Raw genomic sequence first — 18,718 nt, 5'->3', positions numbered from 1 at the left:
TTGCACCCCTGCCACATGCAGGGACACCTTCCACTATCCCAGGTTGCTCTGTCTTATCCAGGATATCCTTCCAGGATAACCCTAAATCAGGAAGGTGTTAAGCAAGTGTTTAACTTTCAGTTTGTGTTGTAGTAGCCTTGTTCCAGTTTCCTGGAGAGAGATGTCTCGCTAAACCAGGCTTTAGTGTCAGTTTTGGCTCTTGCCTTAGAATCCTGCTAATTTAGGGGATGCAGGGCAAACCCTATAGCCACAAGCAGAGCCTGTCACAGACCATCCAGCACAGACATGACCAGCATGAAATTTGGTGTAGGGGTGGAGGAGGGTCTGGCAATAGATACCATCTGCTTCAGCAAGTTAGTACCAAATGTCTGGAAACTTCCAATTCCAGCCTGTAAAGGTGGAGCTGAAATAATGAAAATTGTATTTCTGTTTGGAACGAGCAAGGAAAACTGTCACAGCTTTCTTTTTTTCGCCATGATTTCCAGAGGTGAAAAGATAAAAATCGTGTATTTTGCATACAAGGACTTAATCCCACTTTAGAGTACCAAGACTGGAATATCCAGGTGAGAAAGAAGAATACACTGCCAAAGGTTGAGTTTAAAGCAGGATTCCCACTTTTAAGTTCATAACAGTACAAGGGAAAAGTCAAATGTCCAGAGCAGTTGCATACTCATTTTTCCAACTCATATTGGACAACATTTGCTTGTCTTTGATTCCCATTCCTTGTGGTGCAGACTTGGCAACTGGTTTGCAAACGCTCTCTGTTGTCTTCTCTTCCATAAAGGATCCATCTTTGGGGGAAAAGATGTGAAACGAGTGGCCTGAAATAGCTGAAACAACTTCTCTTTAACCCTGAGAGCTTCAAGACTGAGCTCTGAGAGAAAATCTGGTTTGAGTGTCACAGGGCATTTTTGGGGATGGAGCTCAACATGTATTTTTTTCTTAGGTTAGGTGCTGTTGGAAGTTCAGCAAAGGCTTTAGAGAGATTAAAATAAATCTGGGTGTGGCACAAATCCCCTTTCCTGGGTGGGCTTCTGTAACTGGGGGCGAGGTGCAGTTGTGGCATCACAGTGCTGGGAGTATAAAAACACTGAAAGCATGATCTAACACTGGATTCAAAATACTTTTCTGTCCAGTTTATGTGAAACTTCGCAGTTTCCAGATCCTGTGTGTGATGTTTCGAAAGCTTAAAATATGAATCTCATAAATCCAGTGAGGATGTGGCAGGCATGGATTTACTGGGGAAGGGAGGGAATTAAAAGCACATCAGTGCTGTTGGTGTTTCTGTCTGACTTCAATCTGAACAAAGTTGCTGGTGAAATTTTGCTTTTACTGAAAAAGCATCTCTTGCTTTTGAAGTTCTGTGGAAAGAAAAATCTTCATTTAAAACCATGACATCAGTATCCCATTTGATCATCCCCAGATAGCTGGGAAAAGTGGACAAAATGGGAATTTGGCTTGTTTAGGGATTTCTCTAATAGGCCTTCAAATGATCTACTTTATTTTCTTGGATTTGAAGGGGGGAGGAGTTGGCTGTTTAAAGTAGCAAGGGGGAAGTGTGCAAAGATCTAAATGGTGATACTTTTAATAGCTCTGTTTAGTGCAGTTTATGCAAATTGGGCTTGAATAGTTCATAGATGGTCCCCTCACTTCACTGTCTCTGGGGCAAGCTGCAGCTCCGTGTTAGCCAGGCAATATTTACCTAAATCAATAGGTAAAAATGCAGTTTGATTTTCAAGTTAGTGTAAATGTGAGAGCAGATAATGAAATAAAAAAGCTGATGCTGAGGAAAATTACTCTTTCCCTGATAGTGCCTTGCTGCTTTAAAAGCTGAGTTCAAGATCACGGACAGAAGGAAATCTCTTGTGTGAAAAATGGGAATGTCCAGTCTTTTAAGGGAGAACGGAGAAAAAGACAAGATTACCTTAAATGGTGTTCATATTCCCACATTTTTCCACATTTTCTGATTTTTTGGATGTATTTATCCCAATTTATTAGCAGTTATTTGGTGATCAAGTTACTGAGTAGTACTCCACATTGTTTACATTAAAAACTGTTGTTATTTTAAAGAGCTTTAATGGTTTTCCACCCCCTACACATGCAGACAAATGCACCCCACCTGCCCCAGCCCCTCTGCACTCCATTACTGGACATGGATAAGGGATTCCAGAACATCCCTGCTCTGAAGTGCTGTTAATTGAGGGTCTGGACCAGATTTGCAGCTCTTGTAAATGGGCACAGCTTCAGTGAAATGGTGCTTTTTTTTCTATCAGCTGCAGATCTGTCCCAGTCCTGCTGTGTGTTTCTAAATTGGGAAGAATGGCTTGTGGAAATAACTGATATCTTGGGTGAATAATGGGGCTGGACAGGGCAGAGCATGTCCCAAGTTCTTATTTTGGGAAAACTACACATTTCAAATAAAGAGCATTTTTCCATGAAAATTGAGTGTTCTCTCCTGCATGAAATAAATCCTCAACAGACCCTATGGAGGCAGAAGTGGCTTAGAGCTTCAGCTGTGCTGAGTCTTGAGGAGGTCTGGGGAAGGAAAGATGCTTATCAGTCTATTAAAAGGGATTTCTATTGAAAATAAACATTTGAAGTACAATGATATGCCTTTTGTTTCTCTGGTTATGCAGCTGCTTTGGGATCTGAGCTCCTGGTGAACACGTTGGCCTGTTAAAGGACATGATTCAGACTGTCCCTGATCCAGCAGCTCACATCAAGGTTAGTTTCCTGTTTATTGTGAGTTCTCAGATGTTTGGAGAGCCATAAAATTAGAGAATATGTACACATAGCACAGCTTTTTTTTGCATGTTTATAAATTGTGCTACTGCCCAACATGGGCTTTTTCATTCCTCAATATTTACGTGATGTTGTCTGAGTCAGCCCTGCAGTCTTTGTTGCTGACACCTGTGTGATCTGCTCTGAAGCACGTGGATATTTTAAAGATAACTTTTTCTAAAATTAACCTTCCTTGATCATCCTTTAATATCTGGTGTGTTTGATAAAATGTACCTCCTTGAAAAATACTGCATTTCTATGTCGCTGATTCTGCTCCACAACATCCAGTGGCAAACATTAAATTCAACTGCAGAAGGAAAAGAAACATAATCCAAAAATTCAGATCCAAACAAGCTTCTCTTACATATATTCATTGCAACATTTAAAAGGCTTTAAAACCAGCATTGGTTTGCTATGTTTCAGAAGAAAACGTTTGTTTTTACTGTATTTTGACTATTAATATTAATATTAATATTAATATTGTTAGTGTGGTTTTCTTATACTTCTTATGGAACCTGTGAGACCTGGCAGATGCATCTGTTGCAGAGAACAAGTAATTTTGGGGAATTGCACACAAATTTCATCAGGAACTGGAATGACAGGATGAATAGTCATGGATTCAGACTGAAAGAGGGGAAATTTAGGTTGGATGTAAGGAAGAAATTCCGGGCAGGCCCTGGCACAGGTGCCCAGAGTAGCTGTGGCTGCCCCTGGATCCCTGGAATTGTCCAAGGCCAGGTTGGACACTGGGGCTTGGGACAGTGGAAGGTGTCCCTGCCCATGGCAGGGGTGGCACTGGATGACTTTTAAGGACCCTTTCATTCTTTCTGACTGCCTTTCTGTCTGGTTTACTTTGAAGTTGTATTTTCTGCAACTCCTTTCATGGAGTTTCTCCTCAGCTGGCTGCCATCTACCAGTCAGCAGCTCTCTCTAGAAAAAGCTCCACTGTACAACTTATTTTTAACTGCAGCATAGAATAAAAATGAAATATTATTTTAAACAACTCCCTTTTTCTGTAAAACTCAGTGAATGAAAGAATCTCTCTCTCTCTATATCCCTCTGTGCTGTTTTTGGGTTGTTTTTAGTTACTAGGATGAGTTGCAGGAGTGGGAGAGCTCGTTCTTTCCCCCTCTCCAGTTTTTCCAGACCCAGCACTTCCACAGCCTTCTGGTCCTTAGTTGTTTTTATGGAAAGAGCAGAAAAACAAATCCTCCTCCCCTCAAAAAACTGAGGTTTTGCCTCAAGGTTGGTTACAACCAGTAAGACTTGAAAACATTGAAGGGGATTTAGTACCTCTTCATGCCGTTTAAATGCCCACAGCAGCAGAAATATCATAAAGAATAACTCAGTTCCATGCTTTCTGCCAAAACTGGTGCCCAAAGAAGGTTTTTGTAACCACAGGAGTTAGTGGGAGAGGGCAAGGCTGGGTATGAAAGTATCTTATTACAGCAAGAGAGCTGCATAAAAATCTCTGTAATGGTGTGTTCAAGGGAATTGGAGGAGCCTGTTCTCAGCAGAGCATCACCCCAAAGTTGCTGTTTTATTGAGAAAGGGTGTGAGGAAGGCAATTACTTTAATGCTGTGTTTGGGACAGGAAAGCTGGCCAACTCCACTTCAAATCCTTCTGATTTCTGTTTATGTCATTAGGGCCTGCTGTGGTCTAAACACATTCTTTGGAAAGCAGCCATGGATGCTCGGGTCATTTCGGCTTTAAAAGTGGACATAGCTGCATTCTTTCAAATAAAAAAGGGATAAAGTGGTGCAGGGGATGTGGGAAAGCCACACTCTTTGGTGTGGTGGGCTTTTCTGTCTGCACTGGTCACAGCTCTGGTGCCCCCAGCATGGGAAGGACATGGAAACAAGTCCAGAGAAGGTCACAAAGTTGATAAGAGAGCCTGGAGCACCTATGGAGACAAGATGAGAGGGTTAGGATTTTTCAGCTTGGGGAAGAGAAGGTTTTGTGGAGCCTTCAGAGCACCTTCCAGTGTCTGAAGGGGCTGCAGGGAATCCAGAGAGGGACAACTCATCAGGAACTGATCAGGAGTGACAGGACAAGGGGAACGGCTCCAAACTGGGCCAGAGGAAATTTAGGAGAAGATATTAGGAAAAAATTTCTCCCTGGGAAGGTGGGCAGGCCCTGGCACAGGTTTCCTAGAGAAGCTGTGGCTGCCCCTGCATCCCTGGCAGTGCCCAAGGCCAGGTTGGACACTGGGGCTGGGAGCAGCCTGGGACAGTGGAAGGTGTCCCTGCCATGGCAGGGGTGGCACTGGATGGGCTTTAAGGTCCCTTCCAACCCAAAGCATTCCATGATTTTATGATTCTATGTCTCTCATTGCTGTTAGGATACAGAAGAGACAAAGTGGGTTCATGACAATCATCCTTGATAAGGTTTTGTTCAATTAACTGTATTCTGTCACATGGTGGTGTTTCTTTATATCCTTCAACAAGCAGACACAGCCTCATCCATGCACATTTAGAGCTGGAACTTTGAAAATTCACCTTCTGGGAAGTGGCTGGATTCTTAAGATTTGGCAGATTTCAAGATGTAAGTTTTATGCCTGAATATGTGCAGAAAAATAATGCAAAATATACAAGAACATGGCAAGATGAATACTCAGAGATGTCTTTTTTTCAGAAATGGGGATTTCATGTGCATCCTGTGAGTTTTGTGTGTTCTGTTTTGAAATCAGCCTTTTCTGGTGCCAGAAGGAAAATGTAACAAATCTCAATGTTCTTGTGCTCCATCCCTGAATGGGATAAGAGCTGGATTCTTACCCAGGATTGCCCATTCTGCACCCAGGCAGATCCTGTCCAATTTTGGGAATGTTTGGACAGCCTCAAAGTGTGTGTCCTCCTTCTGTTTGGGCAGCTTCATTCCAGAGATATTAAAGATTAAGCTTTACATTTTTTCAGCTTGAATGAAGCATCTGACATTGATCTGGTGACTCCCTAATGTGTAATTTCACCTGAGTCACGACCTTGTGTTTGGTCCAAGCACAAATGAAAGAAACATTTGATGTGGACAAGGAAAAGGATGGATGTTCTCAGATTTTCATTCCCAGTTCAGCAAAATATGGGGAATTCTGACCTTGATCTTTGGACAGCTTCGCACATTGAGTGCCTGTAAGAGAAGTGAAATAAATAAACCTCCTCACACTGATAAAATGTTGGCTTTGTATAGGCAAGACTGTTGTTTACACTCACTTTAATGTGATTTTTTTGTTGTTCTGTTATCATTAAGCTCCAGTTCTTACAACCATAGTCTGAGAAAATCTCCAAAATGCTACCTGAGATTTGCATATTTTGTTTTTAGGGATTTATGCTTTGTAAATGCTGACCTTTACATAAACCTTGTATTTTTTAAAGGTTAAATTCTGTTTTTCTGTAAATTCTGTTTTCAAAAGAGGTCAGTTGTTTGTTTGACTTTAGTTAGCTTGTGCCATCACTGTGAGGGGATTTTGTGGAACCAATTCTCAAAAAAACAAGTTACTGCTGTTCCTTTGGGCCTCACTGGGAGAGGACAATCCAAGGCATGGTGTAGGTAAAAAAAAAAAGACTTTATTTATCAGTAATGGTGTCTATCCTGGGACAATGGGTGTGATTTTCATTGAATCAAGGCTGCTGGAAGATTTGGTCAGTTCATATTTAGTTGGTCTGATTTTTCTGTTCTTTGGTGATGATTTTGAGATGTGGGATGAAGAGGTGGATGGCAGCAGCTTGTGGGTGGCACACTCTGCTTTTTCATTGCAGAAGGTGAAGAATGGGAACAATTTACACCCCAGACAGCTTAATCAAAGAGGACATTCTTGATAGAAAATACTCCAAGGTCATCAAACATTTCAAGCCAAGCTCAGCTGGTCTGTGTCTGTACAACCTCATTTATTCTGTGGATGTAACTGAGGTTGTTGCCTCTGAATCTGTCAGTTTTGGGTTATCAAATCTGGAAGCTGTTCCTGATACTACAATGAATGAAAATTTGGTTTCTTAGAAGAAATAAAAGAACTGTTCCATAGCAGTTTCTGAAAACCACTCCTGAATTTAGCACTTCTCTGCTGGGATTGTGGTGGCAAATCCAGATTTGCATGCAGAGCATCCCATATTGTTGCTGGAAGTATCACAAAACCTGACCTCAGAACTCCTTTTTTGGGCAAAGAATATGTTGGATTTCAAATTGTGGCAGTGTAGAGATGCTGCTGGGTGTACCTAACCTGTTGTGTTATGCTTAAATTCGATTTTTTTTTAAGTTGTATTATTTGTTAAGGAGTATATTTTGCGTCTGATATAATCTGTTATTTTTCCTGGAACTGTAGAGTCTCTAAATAGGATCCAAGACTTTGTTATGCTGGGAGTTTTGTATGCACAATACAGTCTCTGCCTGAACAGGCAGGGGGACAAGAAGGGAAGGACAACAGAGTTATTATTATTATTATTATCATCCTCCAGGATAAGGAGGATAAAGCCTGGCTTTTATCCCCACCTCTTTTTGGGGTCTTGCCTGAGCCAGAAGCCTCATTCTTGCAGATTCTTTGCATGGCTAAAGCACTTCTTTCATTGCTTATGAAGTGATATTTGGGCAGCTCAGCTGGGAGTGAGAGCATGGAAATCCAAGCCAAGGATACAAACAGCTTGGCCCAAAGCCCCACGTGAGGTAAACTGAGACCCACTGCAGCCTGCATGAGGAGGTGATCCATGTGAAGCATGGAGTTCTGCTGAATCACAGCCTGCCACCAGGTGATAACATACTCCTATCCCTTCCAGAAAATATGGAATATCTGCTCCTGACAGCAGTGGACTGATGAGCCAACCCTCCTCCAGGTGTGAATCAGTGATGACCCCATGGGCAGAAGTCCTGCAGGGACCTCTCGCTGGGAGAAGGTGCCTTAAGCCCCAGGGCACGGAGGTGAACAAGCTCCTCAATGCTACCTGGGCTGCAAACTGGTGTCTGGCAGCTCAGGGATAACTGCTGCCTGCTTCATGATAGATGTGGAAAGGTTTTGGTATCAGCAGCCCCCAAAGCTGAACAGTTGTAGCTCCATCCCCTTTTCTTACCTCTCGCTGTGGACTTCATTCATTATTCTGGTGAAACTTTAAAACCACACTTTGAGTTTCATTGTTCTTCTTTCTTATTGTGCTGGAATAGAGCCTCTAAATCTTGTTTGAATGATCACCATAGCTCACTCTGTGTCCTCAGAAAATAAAGTTTACCATGGATGAGTTTATAAACAGAGTTTGCCTTGGATGTGGGTGGCACTCCTCTCCTCTCGTGCTCATTCAGAGCTCCCACACTGCCAGGATTCAGATCTGCTGTTCCATTTCCCTCCTGTGTCAGCACACATCAGTTACCTGTAATAATGCCAGAATCACTACTGGATTTGAACTCTAGCATCCCCTCCTAGGCAGAAATTGTGATTCACTTCTCAGCAGCTTAAAATTCTGGATGCTAACCAAATGATTGCCATAGAGTTCCAGTGAGTAAATTCTTCCTGCTTTTTATTTTTTTTTCTTTGCTCTTGAGCTCTACCTCTTATGTCTGCCTGAGCAAATACCTCCTTGCTAAAGGAAAAGAGAGATAATGGCTTCTGTGTGCTATAATTGATGAACTTTCAGCAATTCGGAGCAAATCCAAGATTGCTGCCAAGAACCAGATGGAAAACAGTGTTAATGACATGTTCAAAGAAGAGTATGTTATTTTGATAGGGATGGTCTAGAGACTTTAATCTCTATTGTTATAGGGACTAATGGCATGGATAATTCCTTAAGTGGGGCCATTTTTAAACAAAAATTATCTTCTTCATAAGCAGGAAAGAGCAAACTAAAGAGTACCAAATGCATTTTCAGAGCTCTGGCTGATAGATGTGCTTTACACGAACCCTTTGTTACATGGAGTCAGACGTGTTTAAATCTCATTTCTGCAGTCTGCCAGACAGTTAAAAAAGTCTGGGCATTTCCACTGGTGATGGGTAGAAATCATAAAATGGATGGTCTTGGAAAGCTGAGCCAGAGTGGGAAGCTGAGGGTGGGGAGAAGCTACGAGAAGAAGTTGAGAAAGACGGACAGGACAAACTGGAACAGGAACAAAACCGGCTACACTTTGTGGACCTTGAGAAAGAAGATCCTCCTGTTCCTGTTGCTCTGCTCTAGAGCCTGGAGTGGCACTGAGGGCTCCCCAGTCTCAGCCTGTAAAGGTCTCTCAAGCCCGCTGCCAAAATATTTGTCCCCTCTTCCTCAGGTCCTGCCCACCCTGGCATGTGGGGTCAGCAAATCCACAAGCCCAAGTGTCCAATGCTGTTTTGTGCCTCCAAGGCTGTAATTTTTGTTTGTGGCTTCATGGAGATTGTTGAAGGGAAGGGGTGCAAGGAAGTCTGGCTCTGGAGCAGCCTTGGGACTCTCTAAAGGACTGTGTCCTTCTTCCTTGAAAACTGGTTAGAGAAACCACCTGCCCTGGACTATCCTCGCACAGATCTGCAGGGCAAATGCTAAAGATGTGTGGAGATTATCTCTTAGCAAGTCAGTTTACTGTTTAATAGACACTGCATTTGTATCTTGCCTTCATCTGGCCACAAATATCCCAAGCAATGGGTCATTTTTCACCTTTCCTGAGGGATGATTCCCCGTGACTCGTTATTGTGAAGCATTTCCTCATATTCAGCTACTCTGTAGGGATTCAAACTCATTAGTTTCACACTGACTTTGCTCCTCCTCACCTTCCTAAAGAGGGAGATTTACAGGGTGAGCTGAGGGGAGGTTGCCGAGCACATCAGTTCTGCTCAGGGTCCATTTTGGGTGGTGGGGATGAGGCAGCTTTGCCCCTCACCTCTGCATCCAGCCCTGCTTTCAGCTGTACTGGTTGTTTGGTCACAAATGTGGTCATAAATGACCACTTTGTTACACTTCTGGTAATGCCTTGTAGGGCTGAAAGGCATTTTCCAGGAGCTGCTGCTCCAGCAGCCCAGACAGGGATAAATGATTCCCTTGGACTTGGTGATGAGCTTCATCTGTTCAAAAATGAATCTCTTGTCTCCCTCACTCTCTCTGCTCCTCCTCTCTCTCTTCCCTCCCTTTTTAGAAAATCTCATTTTTCATCTTGTTCTAAGCCCCATCCTCTTTAAATCTGAATATTTGCTCCATTATTTCCTATCAATGTTCTTATCTCCTCAAGACCTTTTTAGATTATTTCCCCAATCCTGTTGGTGTCCCAAAGTTGACTTTGGGGTGCAGTATCTTTGGCTGATGTGTTGTTTTATCCCCTTCTTTAGATTGTTAATACAGACATTACCTCATAAACAGTTATGGGCATTTGATTAGATACCTTTCACCAGCTTGCTATTTTATCATTTACCATAAGTCTTTCCCTGTTGTTCTGTAGGATATTTTCAGGCTCCCAGTGTTCTTTCCCAAGATAATTCAAATTCTTGTTGTGGAAAATCTTCCTTTGCTCAAGTCAGTAGGGAATATTTGGATATTTCCATACACGTTTCGTTAGAAAGAAAAACTGATTCTGTGCAATATGTGTTTTCCTGGTGCAATTTTGTTTATTTATCAAAAAAGTATGTCTTGTCCTCACCTAGAAGAGCAGGAAGGGTAACTGCTGTGCCCCTAAAATCCTGTGTTTGTGTGGCCAGTGAGTTCTGTTCCCAAGAGGCTCTATAGTACTTTCTTCACAACCACGTCCTTCTCAGAAATTCAGCTTTTTGCTGCCTAATAACCTGCAAACCCCAAGTGTTGCCCTCCACATTTACAGCAATATTTAAATTCAACTCATATGGGTGACTTTTACTGTGAGATGTAAAATCCCAGAATGGTTTGGGTTGGAAAGGCCCTTAAAAATCATCCAGTGCCACCACTTGCCATGGCAGGGACACCTTCCACTGTCCCAGGCTGCTCCAAGCCCCAGTGTCCAACCTGGCCTTGGGCACTGCCAGGGATGCAGGGGCAGCCCCAGCTGCTCTGGGCACCCTGTGCCAGGGCCTGCCCACCCTCCCAGGGAAGAATTTTTTCCTAATATCCCATCTGACCCTACTCTTCTACATCTCTAGGCCCATGCGTCTGTTGCTCCCATTGTTTTGGGTTTTTTTTTGGTTTTTGTTTTGTTTTTTTTTGGTTTTTTTTTTTTTTTGTGACATGGAAGGGAACAATTTCTTCCGCAGCTGAGGCTTAAAAGAGTGTTTGGCATGTGTGTTGTATATTCCATATCATCTGTGATTGCCTTGGATCAAAGAGATAAACTTGCTGGCAGTCATTATCGCCTCCTTGAACAGCAGTAAATGTTTGGTAGGACGCTGTAACCTGCTATTGCAAATTCAAATTACACTGGGAAGGAGGGAGGTAAATCTGAGGTGTGCTGTGAGCCTTCCAGGGTGGGCTGTCAGAGGTTTCTGTCCATCCTCACTTGGTCACATAGAGAGATTTTCCAAGATCCCAGAAAGCTGGCATGTCAAGACGGTGAATAATGTGGCAGAAATCCTGGCACAAGTTGCCCAGAGAAGCTGTGGCTGCCCAGTTCTTGGAAATACCCAAGGCCGGGTTGGATGGGGCTTGGAGCAGCTGGGATAGTGAAAAGTGTCCCTGCCCATGGCAGGGGTGGTTGGAACTGGATGGTCTTTAAGGTCCCTTCCTTCCCAACCCATTCAATTACTTTGAGCAGTATCTGAGGTCCCTTTTTAAAGAAAGGGGGAGGCCTGTATTAGGAAGGGGTTAATTTCCCTTGGGAAGCACCTGTGTCTTTCCCCTCTTTCCGTGGTGAAGTTATATTAAGCACAGGGGGACTTGTGTTTAGTTCTTTGTTAGATGGAGTGTTCAGCCTGGAGAGGAGCCTCAGCTGAGAGGGGTCTCAGCCCTGGGTGTCTCTGTCTGTCCCTGGCTGTCCCTGTGTGTCCCTCTGTGTCCCTGTGTGTCTCTGTCTGTCCCTGGGTGTCCCTGTCTGTGTGTCCCTGTGTGCAGGAGGTCCGAGCAGGTCCAGGCTCTGCTCCAGGCCCAGCAATGGCCCCAGAGCCACGGGCAGGGGCTGAGCCCAGCAATTCCCCTGCCCAGGAGGCACAACTTCTGCCCTGGGCAGTGCCCAGCCCTGAGCAGAGCCCAGAGAGGCTCTGGGGTCTCCTCCCTGGGATATTCCAGAGCCATCTGGACACAGCCCTGTGCCCTGTGCTCTGGGGTGACCCTGCTGGAGCAGGGAGGTGGCACCAGTGACCCTCTGTGGTCCCTTCCAGCTTGACCCATCCTATGGGACACAGCTGGCACACATGTCCAGGTCTGGGACAACAGAGCTTTTCTGCCTAAAAGTTGGACTAAAAGGCCCTCAAAATGACCTAGGAATGGACAGAAAAATTGCTTAAAAACCCAAGTGGAGGCCAACTGAGGATTCAGTTAAGGGAAGCCACTGACTCCTAAGTTAAAGCTTAAGAAAATCTCTTCAGCTCCCCCAGAGCTGTCCCAGAACTGCAGCCAGCCAGCCAGCTCACAGTGCCTCAGCCGTGGCAGAGATGTTATTAACTGAGACAGAGAAAAATATACTTTCACTTATTACGTGCTAATAAAGCACGAACTAAACAAATTTAGGCAACAGGAGCAATTATGCCATTAAACATTTAGCTGCAAGATTGATTTTTAAATTACTAATAATCTAAACCAAAGCGTGCACACACACAAAGAGGAAGGGGGAGGGAGGGGGAGGAAGGTAATTTTACCAATTGAATCTAATCAGGGCCTCAGTTCAAATGTGTGGCTATAAATGTCAAAATACGTAAGATCCGATGCAAGAGCAGAAGTGGAACCAGGATGGATGAGCTTTCCTCACTTGACCAGATTCTTCTGGCTGGGAGGAAGTTAAACACATGGGGTGGGGAAACTTGGGGAGCTGGGTTATCTCCGGAGCTCCCTTTGGATACTGGTCTGTGTTCCTTTTGGAATGGGCAGGGAGCAGTGAACTGAGGCACAAACTGTGGGCTCAGCTTCATGTTTGCCTGAGCCCTTCCACATTCTGCTGCTGTCACCTGCAAAGGAGGATGAGCTGGATCACTCTTGAACTGGGAGGGAATGGAAAAATTCCCATCTTCACCTGGAAAAAACCTGTTTTCTGTTCCTGAGCTGCAGCAGAAGGTGGGTTTGAAGATCAGGGTGGGACACACTCACAGCTCCAGGGTTGTATTTGTTTTCAGAGTTTATGGCAGGGCTGCTCCCTTCGAAAAAGTATAAATCATAATCAAATAAAACTGATGTGCTGCCATATTTACCCGGTCTCACTGGTTGTCCTACATCATGTTTTAGCATATAAGTTACATGACAGAGTTATCCAGGGGTTGCCAGCTGACACAGAAACAAACCCTCATGTTAAATTGCCTGCAGATGTCCTCTTCCAACTCCTGTAAGGAACTTCTACCAGTTCTTTCTCCCCCCTCTCCCTTTTTTTTTTTTTTTTTTTTTTTTTGTTAAATAAAAGCAGCAGAAGAAGGGGAAAACAATTTCAGTTGAATCTCTGTGCTGGTGCCTCTGTTTGCAGGACAGGAAGCCTTTAGAAGACAATGCAATTTATAGGCAGGCGCAACAAAAATCCCTGTAAGGATTTCCATGAGCCTTAGTGGACCAAACGAGTCGTGGTTCTTTTGAAGGCTGGAGCTGACTGAATAATGCCAAGTCTAAGGCTGCCAAGGTGGGCTTTTCAAAAGATACAAACCTGAGGAGGTGAGAAGATCTTTATGTTCTGTTGGCTGTAATTTATCTGATACTAGAATTTATGGTTAGAGTTTCAACCAGGCATGCCTTTTGTTTGGATGTTAATCTAAATAAATTAGGATTTTATCTGATGGATTTAAATTCTTGCTCTGTTTGGCAGAAATCCGCACGTACGGTTGTGACATTCTTGAAAACATTCACTGTTTTCATTTGCATAATTAGGAATCTTTGTTTTGTTTTCATTGTATGAATTTAGTGGAGTTTGTGAACTTTTTGCCTGGCTGTCTCCCTTGGTCAGGGAAATCACAGAATGTTGTTTCTTTTCCCTGGCTGGTGGAGTATGGGCTATTTATGCTTCGTTTTAAAATAGACTTTTCTGTGAGTGCTTGCACTGCTCTTTGCAGTGGGATATTTCTGGAGGATCAGCCTGGCCAAAAGCAGTTGTGAAAGGTTAGAGGAGAGCAGAGCTCCCATTTAAACACCTACGTGGAGGAGCAGCCCTTCAAAAGCTGGGAGTGCCAAACAACTCCCACTTGGAACAATGGGGGCTGCTGAGTGCCGACAGCTTCCGAAAATCTGCCCTCACGTGGCTTCAAAAGGAGATTAATTAGCAAATCCAACTATTTTTTTTTTCCTGGTTTTACTTAATTCTGCACGGTGAATATTGCACTTGAAGTGTGCTCAGCAGTGGCAGGTGGTGCACGTTTCTCCTGGAAAGGCGTAGTTCCAGGTGGGCTGGGAGCTGGGCAGGTGTTTCCAGAGTTTTTTTCGGGAGAACTTCGGCCTTGAACTTTCAGGAGTGTTGAACTTTGCTGGGCAGGTAGAAGGAAAGCCCTGGGGACCTCCCTCTTTAACAACCCCACATGGATTTTTTTTTTTTCCATAGTTTTCCCGTTTGTCTTAAACTGCTTCGGAAGTGACATAAATGAAACCAGAAAAGGCCTCTCTGGCATTACTGAAATAGGGATGTCCAGATGGGAAATTACAGTAATATCACTTATGCATTCAGATTTCATGTCCTGTGCAACTTCCATGTGTGGGCAAAGGAGATAAATTTGCTCTCTGGAGCTACACGTGTGTTTCTCTCTTTTGATTAAGCCTGAAACACATTCCTCTTCCCTTTCTGTGATCATGGAGTGAGGTCTGCAGGGAAAATGGTATTAGAAATTCATGTTTTGGGGGCTGTGTTTCCAAACTAAGTTATCCTTGTGGCTTTCTGTAATGTCTTTTTTTTAAATTATATTTATCACAAATCACCAGCCATTTTTCATTAATGCAGACCAAGAGCAACAAGAGTGTGCTAAAACGAAGGAGGATTACTTCTGAAAAATCAAATAACGAGCTGTGGTTATTGTTGCTTTTCAAACATGGCAAGCAGGTTGGCGACCAATATGTTTGCAAACGACCTAAGTCTTCCCTTCCAGTGGTAATCCGTATTCTTTTGAAAAGCTAATAAAAGTGGTGTATGAAAGAAATTCCTGGGGCACTGCAGAACTCACCCTCCTAGGGAGAGAGCCAGATGTGCTGGTTAATAACCTTGCAGGCATTCAAAGCCAGGGCAGTAACTTGGTATCACCTAAGCCAGACGATGTGTGTTGGTGCAAGGCAATATCACATCCTGGTCACATTCACAGCAGAGAGCTGGAAGACATGTGGAGCCTTATTAAAGGAAGGGTAGAAAAAAAAAATGAGGAAAAGAAAAGGAGGGGACAGGCAGAAAGAGAGGGAGACAATGTGTCTGTCCTGAGAAGCAGCAAAGGAGCAAACACACGGCTCCACATGTGCATTAGTCTGTCAGCCTGGATTCTGCTCTCCAGATGTTGGGGTGGATCCTATGGCAGGGACTACGGAGGAAAAAAAGGATTTTAAAAGAAATCACATTTCAGGGGTGAAATCAACCTCTCCAGGTTTTGCAAAATGCAGCCGCTCGGTGTGATTTTTCAGAATGCTTTAGCAAAATAACAAATTTTGGATTTAATGGTTTTTACAGGCTTGCTTGGCAGCGCCTGCTTCAAACACAAATGTTTGTGTGCGAAACTTGTCAGTGGCTTTTAGAACCAACACGCCTCAGAGTAAAAAGCACATTAAAGCTGTTCTCAGACCAGTCTTACTGAACTGAAAATTGTTTGTGGCGGAGGTCCCAAAATCTGATGGATCTTTCTCAAGGCTCAATCTCTCCGAATCAAACCCTCTGAGAGCTTTGGCCATCACATCAAAACGGTGCTTGTGCATAACAAAAACATCTATATTTGCAGTGGCAATCAGAATACATCAGCGTCAAGTTAAGATTTTTTTTAAAAACGCCAAATTTGCTTTCCCAGGCGCGGCAGAAAAATAAATCACTTATGGCATTTATGGTATATTTGTAATCCGAAACTGGTGGCTTCGTGTTACCGGGCACGACGTGTGCGGCAGATAAACAAACACTGCACAAAAAAAAGACAAGTCCCAGCTTTGTCTGCCTGACACTTCACCTCTGTGACCAGGATCCCACAACCAGGGCCACATGTGCCTTTCTGCTGAGCTCGTGTTTAGGTTGAGCCAGGCTCAACCGTGGACTGGTCCTTGTGGCAGGACTGGGGTGTTCATGGGACACTGGGTCCGAGGTTTGTGCCTGGCCAGCCGTGGCCATTGTGAAGGGAAAGGGAGAACTCCTGTGGGTAAATATTAATGTGATTGTTCTTGCCTGAAGATCTTTCACGAGGCCCAGGAATGCAACACCAACGTGAAAAGATGGTGATACACAAATATTACCAAATTTCACATTCATGACTGATACGAAGTCACTGCTTTCAGCTGTTGCAGGAGTGTGGATATATGAAAACTCCAATCGTGGATTTGCAATCATGTTGCAAATAGAAATGAGGCAATTTTATGTCAATATTAGGACAGAGCACTCTGGAAGCAGTCTGGATGTTTTCATACATAATCATGGCTTCAGTAAAATTGTACATTTACAGAGACAGCTGGTGTGCCTTTTCCTGAGTTGGAATAGGATCAGCTGAGTAGGGCTTGTGAGAAATCTCAGTTTGTAGTTTTGGTAAAAGCCAGAATCACAGATAGAGATTTCTTAGTGGTATTTTGCTGTTGGATACCATCTTAATTCTGCTGGAAATCCCAAAAATGAGTGGACCTCTCCAGTCCTTTCTTGCATCCACCACACAAAGTGCATGAGGAGGTGCAGCACCATTTAACTGGGGGGAAAATAATATTTTCCTTCCTGATACAGCCAGGTGACATCTCCAGGTATGCCCCACACACCTCAGGTGATGTGAGGGCTGCTGGGGCTCTGTGGGTGAGAGCTTTCCAGGCTGAGCTTTCCATCATCACACACTGGAGTTTGTCACAGGGAGAGCCTTGGAGCTGGCCGGGTGTGATTCATCCCTCCCAGCAAGGCCTCTGAGGCAATCTGACATGATTGGGACTGATATCATTAATTAATGAGGGCTGGATGTTATTCTTAGACACAGGATTGAGTATTGGGTAGGGAAGCCTATGAAAGGGCTCTTTGATTTTGGAAATTTCCTATGGCACTGTCAAATCTGCTAACAAAATTAAATCATCTGCCAACTTTCCAAGTTAAGGAGCACATCCCTTCTGAAATCTTGACTGAGTCTCCTCAGTGCCTTCTTGGGATCAAGGGATTTTCGGATTTATATTCATGCCAAACGAAAATGATAGATAGCCTCCAAAAACCAGTCGTATTAAATCTACCAGGCAGGCTTTGGAGAAAGCATTTCTGTTGGTTTGCTGTAGCACAGATTTGATCCTCTTCCGCCTTTGTTTTTGCCTGTGCTTGGTTTAATGTGCTCAAGATAGAAAGGAACCAAATCCCAGAGTTTTTGTGGAGCTGGGAGTTGGTCACTGCTTCCTACCTGGGCAGTGTGACCTGCAGCCCCCCCACCACTGGATGTGCTCATACAGCTCAAACAACTCCCAAGTTTAGTGGGGTTTTTGTCTGATCTCAAAAAACATACTCCAAAGCAAATGTAGGGAGCAGCTCTCCTTGCTCCCAGTGCTCCCATCTTGGGTGCTGGTGCTGCTCTTCTCTCTTCCAAGTGCTCTTCCTGCTTCTTTTCCCAACTGGCTGCTCCCTGAATGGACCCTGCAGGTGTCCAGAATTAGCCCAGCCTTTGCAGGCCTCTGGCAGCAGATTTATAAATAAAATGCTGTCATTTCAACCCAGCCCCAGCAGGGCTGGGAGCGCAGGAAGCGCCGTGCACATGTGGGGCGGTCACACATGGATCCCATTGCAGCCCTAATAATGCTGGGATGGGGGGAGAGGGCTGAGGGGCTGCTGCCAGGTCAGCTCCCTCCCTGGTTCATCTGTCTTCAGGATGGTGACTGTGTCACCAAGAGTCCATCTGGAACGGGGTTTGGACCTGGGGGTGCTGGTGACAGGGGCTGCACACGAGCCCAGGGGTGCCCAGGGGGGAAAGAGGCAGCTGGGCTGGGTGAGGAATTGTGTGTCCAGCAGGAGCAGGGCAGGCATTGTCCCTCTGGGCTGGCTCTGAGAGGCCCCTCGAGGGCTGTGTCCAGTTCTGGTCCTGCAGGAGAGACCTGGAGGGGCTGGAGCGTGTCCAGGGCAGGGAACGGAGCTGGGAAGGGGCTGGAGAATTCCTGATGGAGCTGGGAAGGGGCTGAGCCTGAAGCAAAGGAGGCTCAGGGGGGACCTTGTGGCTCTGCACAGCTCCTGCCAGGAGGGGACAGCCGGGGGGGTCGGGCTCTGCTCCCACGGAACAGGGACAGGAGGAGAGGGAACGGCCTCAGGCTGGGCCAGGGCAGGCTCAGCTTGGCCAGCAGCAGGAATTTCCCCATGGAAAGGCTGCTCAGGCCTTGGCAGGGGCTGCCCAGGGAGGTGGTGGAGACCCAAGGAACACCTAGACATGACACTCAGAGCTCTGTTTGCCAAGGTGGGGATCTTCACAGGTTGGGCTTGATGATTTTGGAGGTGTTTCCCACCGTGAGCGATTCTGCGGTTCCGTGATTCCGCGCTGTGGATCAGGTTTGTCTCTCAGCTGTAGCACATTGTGCTCACTCTCTGGGATACGTGTGCCTGCACACACACACAGCTGGGAGCAGAGCAGCAGCCACCTCAGCTGAATAAAGCATGAGAATGTTTACTACTTGGGAGAAAAAACAGATCTGTTACGAATTGTGCTAATTATAAAGAGCCTTGACGTGGTACCGTACATTGGGCAGCAGAAAGACCCGAGTTATTTGGATCCCCCGTTTGGTTTGGTGTGGCTCACATCCATGAACCAGGCTC

The 18,718-nt window shown here is 44.8% G+C and overlaps 1 protein-coding gene across 6 annotated transcripts in view; it reads left to right on the top strand.

Moving 5' to 3' along the window:
* ERG (ETS transcription factor ERG) overlaps positions 1–18,718 on the top strand; it is a 139,950-nt gene that overhangs the window by 37,173 nt on the left and 84,059 nt on the right. For 5 of the 6 annotated variants that reach the window (XM_068179548.1, XM_068179543.1, XM_068179544.1 and 2 more), the window contains one exon: positions 2,637–2,724. In XM_068179548.1, the coding sequence (XP_068035649.1) occupies positions 2,686–2,724 (39 nt within the window). In that variant the 5' untranslated portion in view covers positions 2,637–2,685. Of the gene's footprint in view, positions 1–2,630; positions 2,725–13,276; positions 13,459–18,718 lie in introns of those variants that run through there. The other variant, XM_068179545.1, reaches the window with a different exon arrangement.

This window comes from Anomalospiza imberbis, chromosome 2, assembly GCF_031753505.1.
Source record: "Anomalospiza imberbis isolate Cuckoo-Finch-1a 21T00152 chromosome 2, ASM3175350v1, whole genome shotgun sequence".
NCBI lineage: Eukaryota > Metazoa > Chordata > Aves > Passeriformes > Viduidae > Anomalospiza > Anomalospiza imberbis.
This window is presented reverse-complemented; position numbering and strand designations above follow the sequence as displayed.